Source organism: Saccharomyces paradoxus, chromosome V (assembly GCF_002079055.1).
Source record: "Saccharomyces paradoxus chromosome V, complete sequence".
Classification (NCBI taxonomy): domain Eukaryota; kingdom Fungi; phylum Ascomycota; class Saccharomycetes; order Saccharomycetales; family Saccharomycetaceae; genus Saccharomyces; species Saccharomyces paradoxus.
Window position 1 is genome coordinate 552,331 of NC_047491.1, and position 12,201 is coordinate 564,531.

Genomic DNA, 12,201 nt, shown 5'->3' on the forward strand with positions numbered 1-12,201 from the left:
TTTTTCGATTGAGGTGAAATTCAGTGTCTCAGAATTATTTTTTAGTTCAAAGAGTACGGCTATTGAAGTGAGTTATAATGTCATATAGCTTTACAAACATAAGAGTAAAAGTGCGCTTGTCTTCGCCTCAATGAATTAATGGAGCAGAAATTTTCTTAACGGTCAGCAATACTTGAAAATAGTTTTAGCCGTTGTTATCTTGATACTGGATTCTCCTTGGTATTCATATAAAAGATTTTATTTAATGGTGCCCCCCGCAGGGTCATTTTAAGGCCTTTTTTTATTTTCAAAGGAATTAATATATAGCATATAATATAATTTATCACCAAATCAACAGAAAATATCATAATAGCATTAACCCGCAAGAATTTCTTTAAATGAACACAATTTTCTGCAGTATAAAATAGAAATTTCTAATTATCCTGTATCCAAGACATGAAATCGATATATTCAAAGAAATTTATTAGTACTGAAGTGCATATATTCATTTTTTTTAGCCACGGAACTGAAATCTCATCATAATGTGGCGGTCCGGGTTTCCCCTAAAAATAATTGAGGGCATATATGTATATCTTTTCGAGACTCAAGTTGAAAAAGAGCCTCCTTAGTTCTGCACATACATCCGATAGTAGGGCAGGAGTCCCAATCAAATTTAGGTATGTCCTCTATGCTATCACCCACCTCTGGTAAACAGCCAATTGCGGCCTTTATGATGAACAGTGAGGAATTCAAATTAAATTTACTCTCTGAGGTGAAAACCCATTTCATAATAACCTTTTTACCCTCTACAACATATACTGATCTAACTTCAGAGCATCTAACAAGTGTCAATATCCTAAAATCTTCCTTTTTTCCGAAGTTGAGTTCTAGTATGTGGGATATGCTCTCCTTATTGCGATAATAGCTTGTTTTCTTCACCTTAACAGTGCAAAAAAGAACTTTAAACAGAGTGAAACCGTCGCACTCTCCTTTTGCCTCATAATCCGACTCTTCAGGGAAGTCCCCATTTTTCAATATCTCGTATCGATAAAAAAGAAAACCCACATAATCTCGCCTAACAAAAAAAGGTTTCTTAGTGCGGAAGGCAAATAACGGCAAGCCCTCTCCATCCGCCGTAAATGACTTGAAGGGATGCTTCCTACTTGAAAACAGATTTATAGACGTTGCGATTTGAATATTAGGTCGTCTTTGAAAACACGAAGCTTGACCATTCCAGTTTTCGTTACGGTATCAAATTTAAACTTATCCGGAACATCCTTCCTGTCTTTGTTAGCGTAGGTTTCTTCTTCTGTAGCCTTTGCTCGAGGCTCGTAACCATTAGGATGCCACAGCATGATACTGTTTACAGAACTCGATCATATACTAGAACCTTTGATTTCGGTAATCAGCCCACATCCTATGCTTTCATTTCCTTGGCGTATGTTACTGACTAGTTTCCTGGCTTAAAATAGGAGAATTCATCCTCTTAGTTATTTTCTTGGTGGACCACGTGCCTTGCTTAAAGCAGGGCGCTGCCGTTGTTGCAACAGCATTTTCAGACTTTCCTTTAGGTAAGAAAGGTCAACCAATAATTTTATTTTAATTCTGATGATGGTTACGCGTTCCAAGAAAATCAAAACCTTGGCCCTCATCCTCTTCTAAGACGTATAATGCAATCAAGAAACCCTTCCCAAAACCTAATAAAGGCTTGTTATTAGTTTCAAATTCAAGCAGGACTCGACTTGGCCCTTTTAAACTTTTAAAGTCGTAGAAAATAGGTGCATAATTAGCTAAAGCAGAAGAAACTCACCATTTCAATTATATAACTTTATTGATTCGAGTAAAACATCCATCAGGTATAGCGTGTTGCGGAAAGACTTTTTTACTCTTATTGTAACAAATGTGTGTTACAATTTACCTGTAACCTTGTTCTGTATAAAATTTTCTCTCGTTGTCATATGCCAATCTTTATATAATGAATAGAAATTAGGAGGAACACAAGCAGAGGGGTAGATCCCTACAAGCCATAACATACAGACGTAAAACTGCTCGCAAATTTGCGAACCACTTGGTCGGGTGCGGTACGTAAAACGAAGATTTGTACAATAAAAATATTGTTGGTTTAGCTAGATTATATTCTCTGATGATATTTTAATTCGATTTCCATCAAATTTTATACTAGACAGTAATGGAGTTTCAAGTTCGAAGTCACTTCACTTGAAGCTGAATTATATTAAAAGAATTTTCTTTTACTTGATTTATTGCTCTGCATTGTCTGATAGTGTAATGGCAGATAATGCAAAGAATAGTAAAGGGAAGATATTTTATTTCTTTGATTATACAAAAATTTTAACTTGTATGTGATCCCTGTCTTTAATATCGTTTCATTATTCAAACTAACTACAGAAATAGCTAAATGAGTGATTACTGTGCCATCATTTTGACTTCAAAGATCATCTATATCTTGATATAAAATCTACCTGTCGAAAGTAAGATCATCCCTTTGCAGGCATGTAAGGTGTAAGATATAAGAGCAAACAATTGCTAGAAAATAGCTTTTGAATGAATGTTAAAAGGGACTGAACTTAGAAGTGTTGCGATTTTCTGTTTACAAAATTTGCCCAAAGCGCTTCTTTTCTTTTTAAGAATTGTATAGATGTAATTATTTAACGGATGTCTGACATCATTGAACGTTCCTAACTCCACAAAAATAACCAACGGGACCTCTACCTTATTAAACCACTTCCCGCCCCATTAACTAACCAGCATAACCTAGGCAATACAAGGAAATGTGCTTCGAAAATTTAAGGTAAACGCAATTCTTGCCACAATATAAAGCTCTCACTGTGCTCATACACTGCTTAGATAATAAAAATCAAATGGTTTCTACTAAAACATAGCAAGCCTCACAAGATATAGAGATAATACACCATTAAAAAAAAAAGTTCAGCAAGTTTGCTGGAGGTTGCAAAGAGACTAATGAAGGGCTTTCACAACGACTTTTTACAGTTATTGATAAAAGAATGCTCTTAAGACAGCAGAACCTATTGGTTTGAAGAAGATAGAGGTCTTGTAGTATATTGCTGCTCTAATGATTCAAGCTCTTAACGATGTGGGCAAATAGATGTATGGTTGCGTTCTGGGAAAGGATAGTAAGAAACCTTTTTGATTACAAAACCGTGAAAGACGAATTAGCAGCTGTTACAGGAAACCCCCTTTACCTTAGCCAGTGTTTTCTCATCTTCAAAAAAAAAGTATTGTACGCAACTCTTCCATCTAGCAGAGCTCCCGCTCTTCTTCAAACAAGTTTCATTATGTTCATTCTTAATAATTTTGGTATCATCGAGGTGAGGTCTTCGTTGTTTCAACACCAGCTATTTTTCAGCGGCTTACAATTACGTAGTTCTATCAACGAATACACTGGGAGTGCGTACAATCATGGACTGTAACAATATACGGCCCCAACACGTTATATGTATCAGTTATATATATATATTATATTATTTTGGGAAGAGTAGCATTGCTTTTGAAAGTACATGGGGCTTACTTTGGCTCATAGAATGGGTCCGAATATGAAATTCTGAAATATTCAGGTTTTGGAGTACTGACAATATTTAGCAAGGATTCCAAATGTTAGTTAGTAAACCAAACCAAGGCATCTGACCCCGAACCTTCATCACTCGCTTTCTAACATAACGAGCTTGTATGACATAATATTATAAAACTCGAGGTTAACCTTTAGATATAAATATAGTTATCTTCATCATAATAATTTCAGGGTAGTGCGCGTATTTGTCGAAAAAACGCAAAATGACAGAAATCCTATGTTTACTGACTTTAGATTTTGTATGAGGTCAATTGGCGGAAAAAGGACGCAGTCTGTAACTTTGATTGGCATCTTGATTTGATTTGTTGGGTGGTTCTCTTACAATCAATAGTTTATTTCATGGAAAGCTTGATGACATGTGATATCACACCATGCAAATTAGTGAAAAGAGTCCTTGTTGACTTACCACACGTGCGAAAGCCGCCTTTTACCGTGGTGCAAAGCATATTGAGCGGCCTGGAGACCAAGAATGTCAGGGCCTTTAAGCAACAGAAGGCGTGTATAGGCAAAAAGTAAGGTGTTTTGAGATATTCTTTATAAAAGCAGTATTTCTTAAAAATGAGCGCGGAGCCATTCTTTGAAGGCGCGCTTGCAAATTTCAGGTATTGGGCTCGATTATTTTGGCAAGTGTTATGCGTTGTAACAAATCTATATAAAGTGACACTTCTGGAACACTATATCGTAATCCCAAATAATGTATGTAGAATAGAAAAAAAAATATATGAAAAAATGAATAGATCATACACAGACGACATGAATAGCAGCTCTCCAAATTACCTGACAACAAGGACGTTTAGAATCTTTAGATTGTTTGCAATAATTTTTGCACTGCTTTTGATAGCGTACTCTTTATTTCTGAGCACTCTAAAAACAGGCTCTATACCTGATCGTGCCAACACTGTTACTTTAATGCGCCGTGCCAGGTGGTCATTTGGGACTGGATTAGGACTAGGAGGATTTGTAATTGCTGCAGCCGCTTATGCTACTCCTTACTGGGTCGCAGCAATCTGTCTCGCAACTGCTAGCGAGGTGTGTGCACCTATAGCTGGTGCTGTTTTGGCGACAGCAGCGGTTATTGTCGCAGCAGTTTTAGTGGGAAAGAGTTCGGGCTCGGCAACAAAGCGAGGGTTAACTAAGACTATTAGCGTACTGAATCATACCATAACATTCACCGATCATATACTCAATGGTCAGACGTTGTCTAATGGTACTGGTAGTAATTTTGTTACAATAGGATTCAGCGGGTATGCAGTACATGACACTATCAAACGTGACAGCACTACTGATATCAATTTCGTGGGATATACCACAGAGCATGGAACCCACATTAGCACGAGTAGCGTACATAATGTGAGCAGTCTCATCGATAAAATTGTGGCAGCGGTACCAGGGGTCCCTGATACAGGTGGTAATGCTTCTGCTCTATCGTTTCAGAAACGCAGTCAGGAGTTCGCTACCTCATGGATATCAATGACATATGATCAGAGTTATGGTGACCTTGCGCAAACGTGGCAAAATGACGAAGGCGGAGCAGGAAATTTTGATTCTTATGCGGAAGAGGAGTTACAGAATTTCTTTTCAGGTAATAGAGACTGGAAGTACTGCTTTGCTGCTGAGGACACGAAGAGTGGTGAGCCAATTGATTACGATGACATACCTGGTGACGGTCCAGGCACGGGTTCGGCATTCAAATTGGAGATATATTTCAACACTTACGGTGGTATAGATAATTATTGTAATGACGAGCATATCGGTGCTCAGAACACTGGAGATGGTCGATAAAGCTTTACGCCTGTCGGTGAATTGACTGACCCGAAATTAATAACTCGAATACAATTATAAAAAAAAACAAAACTAAGATACAAAACACACGCCACACCCACATACGCGCTAATTGATTTTATGAAATCTAATAGTTCAGATATAGCTCAAAACAATAATAATAAGTTATCAAATATAACTCATCTGTTTACATGCTAAGTTCTGGTCAAGTGATATAGCGTTATCTTTATTATTGAATTAAATTCTATAATTAGAATTCGACTAACCGACTAATGACTCTAAAAATTATGCGATGGCTCTTCGAGATTCCATTATTTCTCACTGCATTACATACGTGGGTTATACTAGATACAGATAGATGATTGTAAGTATTGGAACAAGATCCAACTATCATCCTATTTATTGCGATAGGCGCACTACTTGAGACTGATATACTTACTTTGGCTACTGCATTCAAAGAGTGCCACTAAACAATGTCAACAAAATCAATTAGACTTTTTTTTGCCACAAAAACTTTTAACGACGTCCTTTGGCAGTACTGTATTTTGGGATTCAAGACGCTTAGTCAATAAAAAATCTAAATTCTTGTTCATTTTCAGTTCTGGTATTTTTTTCATATTAATGATGGGGTGGTTTGGAGGCTCATGTTTCCCACTGAAGACCGCTGGTAATTTCGTTCGTATATTTTAAAGAGAACTATATCCTGTCGCCAATTATGTGCAGTTGATTAGAAAACTAAGATAGAAATAAGTAGGGATGGAACCAGGTTCCACAAGAAGCGCGTTGAGCCGATCCGGCTTATCAGGCACGGGAAGCAGTATTATTAACTCAGAAAGCGCGCAGGAAAGCGGCCTTTTGAAAGCACGTCTGCAGACATCTCACGACACATTCCCAAATAGGGCCCTGCTAAAAAAAAAGCAGCAGAGCGTACGTTGCCTGGGTGAGCATGGTTTAACGTGTTGCTATATTATGATAAGAGGGGTGGTAAGTATACGTTGTGCTGACTGCCAGAGAATATCCTTATTCACAATTATTTGTTGAGTTTTAAACTTATTTACAGAGACTATATATAATGACACTTCTGGAATACAATATCGCTACTCAATATCAGAAAAAAAAGTAACAATAATGATGCCTACCTACCTAGGAAAGTTAACGTGGATATGCTTTTTTACCACCTTAGGACTAGCTTGTGCTTACAACGTAACAGAGCAAATGGAGTTTGATCAGTTCAAATCAGATTACCTTGCCTGTCTCGCACCAGAACACAGAAACATTGTAGTCGATTTGGCTATTAATGGATTCATAACAATTTCACCGATGGCGAATGCAACAATTGACTTTGAGGATGTAACTAGTGATTATTTTAACTGCACTGACGTCAATACTAACGTACAAGTTACGATCGCGTCATTTTACAATGAATACGGTTTTGGGCCTGATGATAACGGCTATTATCACGCTACAGAAGGACCTTCAGAATTTGAACGGCATGGTATGGATGTTAGGCTTTACAGACCATACTATCCAGGTGAGTTTGTCATGGGAAAACGTTCAGACGCACTTGGAGTGGCTTATCTTAGTGAGATTTCTTATTAACTGAATTTTCTTTGCTGCTGCTGGAGATTTGCACCTGCATAGCGCAGATTCTGCATCTTCTCAATAGAGTAGCTTAATTATTACATTCTTAGATGATGATAAGACGGAAACTGGACAATCTTTTGTTTATATTGATGGATTTCTTGTCAAAAAGCATAACAATCAACATACTATTGTTAATTTCGAAACTTACAAAAATAAAATGAAAGTTTCCGATAAGCGTAAATTTGAAAAAGCAAACTTTGAGGAGTTTGAGTTGGCTCTAAATAACAAAAACGACTTGGTACATTGCCACTCAATAACTTTATTTGAATCGATGCGCACGGAAGTGCGATCATTCTACGAAGACGAAAAGTCTGGTCTAATCAAAGTGGTAAAATTCAGAACTGGTGCAATCGATAGGAAAAGATCTTTTGAAAAAATTGTCATTCCCGTCGTGGTCAAGAAAAATGCACAAAAGTTTCTGACCTTCGTTGAAGACGAACCAGATTTCCAGAGCGGACCAGTCCCTTCTAAGTATCTTATTCCCAAGAAAATCAACTTGATGGTCTACACGTTGTTTCAAGTACATACTTTGAAATTCAATAGATAGGATTACGATACCCTTTCTCTTTTTTACCTCAACAGAGGATACTATAATGAGTTGAGTTTCCGTGTCCTGGAACGTTGTTACGAAACAGCAAGTGCCAGGCCGAACGACAGCTCTACGATGCGTACTTTCACCAACTTTGTTTCTGGCACACCTATTGTAAGGAATCTTCAGAAAAGCACCATAAGGAAATATGGATACAATTTGGCACCCTATATGTTTTTGTTACTACACGTAGATGAGCTATCGATTTTTTTCCGCATATCAAGCAAGTCTACCTGGTGAAAAGAAGGTCGACACAGAGCGGCTGAAGCGTGATCTATGCCCACGTAAACCCACTGAGATAAAATACTTTTCACAGATATGTAACGATATGATGAACAAAAAAGACAGATTGGGTGATATTTTACATATTATCTTGCGAGCATGTGCGCTTAATTTTGGGGCAGGTCCCCGTGGTGGCGCTGGTGACGAAGAGGATCGATCTATTGCGAATGAACAATCCATTATTCCCTCTGTGGACGAGCATGGCTTAAAAGTATGTAAGTTGCGCAGTCCTAACACTCCACGAAGACTCAGAAAAACACTAGATGCCGTGAAAGCTTTATTGGTGTCCTCTTGTGCTTGCACCGCAAAGGATTTAGATATATTTGATGACAACAACGGCGTTGCGATGTGGAAATGGATCAAAACTCTGTACCACGAAGTAGCACAGGAAACTGCGCTGAAGGACTCTTATAGAATAACTTTGGTACCTTCTTCTGATGGTATATCAGTATGTGGAAAACTGTTTAATCGCGAGTATGTCCGCGGCTATTACTTTGCATGCAAGGCTCAGTTTGATAACCTTTGGGAAGAATTGAACGACTGCTTTTATATGCCTACAGTGGTTGATATTGCCAGTCTCATTCTGCGTAATCGAGAAGTTTTGTTCAGAGAGCCAAAGCGAGGAATTGACGAGTATCTGGAGAACGATTCTTTCCTTCAAATGATACCTGTTAAATATCGTGAAATTGTGCTGCCAAAGTTGAGAAGAGATGCTAACAAAATGACCGCGGCTCTTAAAAATAAAGTGGCTGTTGCAATTGACTAGCTTACGGTGCCACTTATGTGGATGATCCATTTTGCCGTAGGATACCCTTACCGTTATCCAGAACTTCAGCTACTCGCTTTTGCCGGTCCTCAGCGCAACGTATACGTCGACGATACAACAAGACGCATCCAACTGTACACTGATTACAACAAGAACGGTTCATCGGAGCCTCGACTAAAGACGCTTGACGGACTCACTTCAGATTACTTGTTTTATTTTGTCACTGTGCTAAGGCAAATGCAAATATGTGCGCTTGGTAACAGTTATGACGCCTTTAAACATGAGCCTTGGATGGATGTCGTGGGATTTGAGGATCCAGATCAAGCAACAAATCGAGATACTTCGAGGATAGTTTTGTATTCCTACTTGTTTCTGAATACCGCGAAGGGCTGTCTCGTTGAATATGCAACTTTTCGGCAGTACATGAGGGAACTTCCGAAGAATGCACCTCAGAAGCTGAATTTTCGGGAGATGCGTCAGGGGTTGATTGCCCTAGGACGGCACTGCGTAGGTAGCAGATTTGAAACAGATTTGTACGAGTCGGCGACGAGTGAACTCATGGCCAATCATTCCGTTCAAACAGGGCGAAACATTTACGGTGTGGATTCCTTTTCGTTAACCGGTGTCAGTGGAACGACCGCCACTTTATTGCAGGAAAGAGCTTCCGAGCGCTGGATCCAATGGTTAGGCCTTGAAAGCGACTACCATTGTTCCTCCTCCAGTACTCGGAATGCGGGAGACGTAGTAGCAGGTCAAATCATCATCAAAAATTTTTGAGGGTAACGCGAAAAAGGCCCCGAGAGCCCAAGAGTACAAACGATCCCCTTGCTAGCGCTAATTTCACAGACAGGATAGCTGCGTGGAATAATATTGTTGAGTGCACATTTAGGACCAACAATGCAAAGTTGGGTTACCTCATTGTAGATGAGTTTCACGACTTGGAAACGGAGTTCTACCGGCAGTCGCAATTTGGGGGGCATGACTAACCTCGATTTTGACGCTTTCGAGAAAGCAATCTCTTTGAGCGACACAGCACCTGAGGCTGTAGCTGATGCTGCGTTGCAGCGCATTGAGCTTACGAGACTGACCAAGAAATCGATGGACATCAACGAGCTCAATCGGTCGGAAGATCTCAGCAGAGGTTTATCCAGCTATCCAACACAGATGTTCAATCTGATAAAGGAGAAATCTGAGGTGCCTTTGGGGCATGTTCATAAAATTTGGAGGAAAGTCGAATCACCTCCCGAAGAAGCACTGAAGCTTCTTCTAGCCCTGTTTGAAATTGAACCAGAGTCGAAGGCCATTGTAGTTGCAAGCACAACCAACCAAGTGGAAGAATTGGCCTGCTCTTGGAGGGAGTATTTCAGGGTGGTATGGATACACGGGAAGCTGGGTGCTGCAGAAAAGGTGTCTCGCACGGAGGAGTTTGTCACTGATGGGAGCATGCGAGTTCTCATCCGAACGAAATTAGTGACTGAAGAAATTGACATTAAGGAATTGAAGATGGTGATCATGCTTGATAATAGACTTAATATTATTGAGCTCATTCAAGGCGTGGGAAGACTAAGAGATGGAGGCCTCTGTTATCTATTATCTAGAAAAAATAGTTGGGCGGCAAGGAATCGTAAGGGTGTATTATCACCAATTAAGGAAGGCTGTATAACCGAGCAGGTACGCGAGTTTTATGGACTTGAATCAAAGAAAGGAAAAAAGGGCCAGCATGTTGGATGCTGTGGCTCCGGGACAGACCTGTCGGCAGACACAGTGGAACTGATAAAAAGAATGGACAGATTGGCAGAAAATCAGGCCACAGCCTCCATGTCGGTTGCTGCGTTACCGTCTAGTTCCCAGGAGAGAAATAGCAGTGACAGGTGCAGAGAGTATTGCAGCAGCGATGAGGACAGCAACGCGGGCGTTCATGTTAGTACCAATACTAGGACTAGTGCTACTACCACTACCAGCACCAACGCCAGCACTAGTGCTACTACCACTGCTAGTACCAATGCTAGGACTAGTGCTAGCACCACAGCCAGCACCAACGCCAGCACTAGTGCTACTACCACTGCTAGTACCAATGCTAGGACTAGTGCTAGCACCACAGCCAGCACCAACGTCAGGACTAGTGCTACTACCACTGATAGTATGAACGTTAGCACTAGTGCTACCACTACTGCCAGCACCAACGCCAGCACTAGTGCTACTACCACTGCCAGCACCAACGCCAGCACTAGTGCTACTACCACTGATAGTTCCAACGTCAGGACTAGTGCTACTACCACTGATAGTTCCAACGTCAGGACTAGTGCTACTACCACTGCTAGTACCAACGCCAGGACTAGTGCTACTACCACTGCTAGTACCAACGCCAATACTAATGCTACTACCACTGCTAGTACCAACGCCAATACTAATGCTACTACCACTGCTAGTACCAACGCTAGTGCCAACGAGGACGCCAATACAGGTGGCAATGCTGAGAGTAATAGATTCCGTCCAGTCACTGGCATTAATAAAGAGCCATATAAGCGGAAAGGAAGTCAAATGGTTTTGCTAGAGAGAAAGAAACTGAAAGCACAATATCCCAATACTTCTGAGAATATGAATGTATTAGAGTTTCTTGGATTTCGGTCTGACGAAATTAAACATCTTTTCCTCTATGGTATTGACATATACTTCTGCCCAGAGGGCGTATTTACACAATACGGATTATGCAAGGGCTGTCAAAAGATGTTCGAGCTCTGTGTCTGTTGGGCTGGCCAGAAAGTATCGTATCGGAGGATGGCTTGGGAAGCACTAGCTGTGGAGAGAATGCTGCGAAATGACGAGGAATACAAAGAATACTTGGAAGACATCGAGCCATATCATGGGGACCCTGTAGGATATTTGAAATATTTTAGCGTAAAAAGGAGAGAGATCTACTCTCAGATACAGAGAAATTATGCTTGGTACCTGGCCATTACTAGAAGAAGAGAAACAATTAGTGTATTGGATTCGACAAGAGGCAAGCAAGGGAGCCAAGTTTTCCGCATGTCTGGAAGGCAGATCAAAGAGTTGTATTATAAAGTATGGAGCAACTTGCGTGAATCGAAGACAGAGGTACTGCAGTACTTTTTGAACTGGGACGAGAAAAAGTGCCAGGAAGAATGGGAGGCAAAAGACGATACGGTCTTTGTGGAAGCGCTCGAGAAAGTTGGAGTTTTTCAGCGTTTGCGTTCCATGACGAGCGCTGGACTGCAGGGTCCGCAGTACGTCAAGCTGCAGTTTAGCGGGCATCATCGGCAGTTGAGGAGCAGATATGAATTAAGTCTAGGAATGCACTTGCGAGATCAGATTGCGCTGGGAGTTACCCCATCTAAAGTGCCGCATTGGACGGCATTCCTGTCGATGCTGATAGGGCTGTTCTACAATAAAATATTTCGGCAGAAACTGGAGTATCTTTTGGAGCAGATTTCGGAGGTGTGGTTGCTACCACATTGGGTTGATTTAGCAAACGTTGAAGTTCTCGCTGCAGATAACACGAGGGTACCGCTGTACATGCTGATGGTAGCGGTT

General features: G+C 40.5%; 2 protein-coding genes across 2 annotated transcripts; one reads left to right on the forward strand and one right to left on the reverse strand.

The window, feature by feature from the left end:
* Positions 1 to 1,154: 1,154 nt before the first annotated feature.
* SPAR_E02600 (uncharacterized protein) lies at positions 1,155 to 1,334 on the reverse strand (the record flags this gene model as incomplete). The annotated part of the gene is made up of 1 exon (XM_033910112.1): positions 1,155 to 1,334. The coding sequence occupies one exon, from the start codon at positions 1,332 to 1,334 to the stop codon at positions 1,155 to 1,157; it is 180 nt and encodes a 59-aa protein (XP_033766003.1).
* A 2,810-nt stretch (positions 1,335 to 4,144) lies between these two features.
* On the forward strand, positions 4,145 to 5,368 carry SPAR_E02610 (uncharacterized protein; the record flags this gene model as incomplete). Its single annotated transcript, XM_033910113.1, has 1 exon — positions 4,145 to 5,368. The coding sequence occupies one exon, from the start codon at positions 4,145 to 4,147 to the stop codon at positions 5,366 to 5,368; it is 1,224 nt and encodes a 407-aa protein (XP_033766004.1).
* Between the last annotated feature and the right edge of the window lie 6,833 nt (positions 5,369 to 12,201).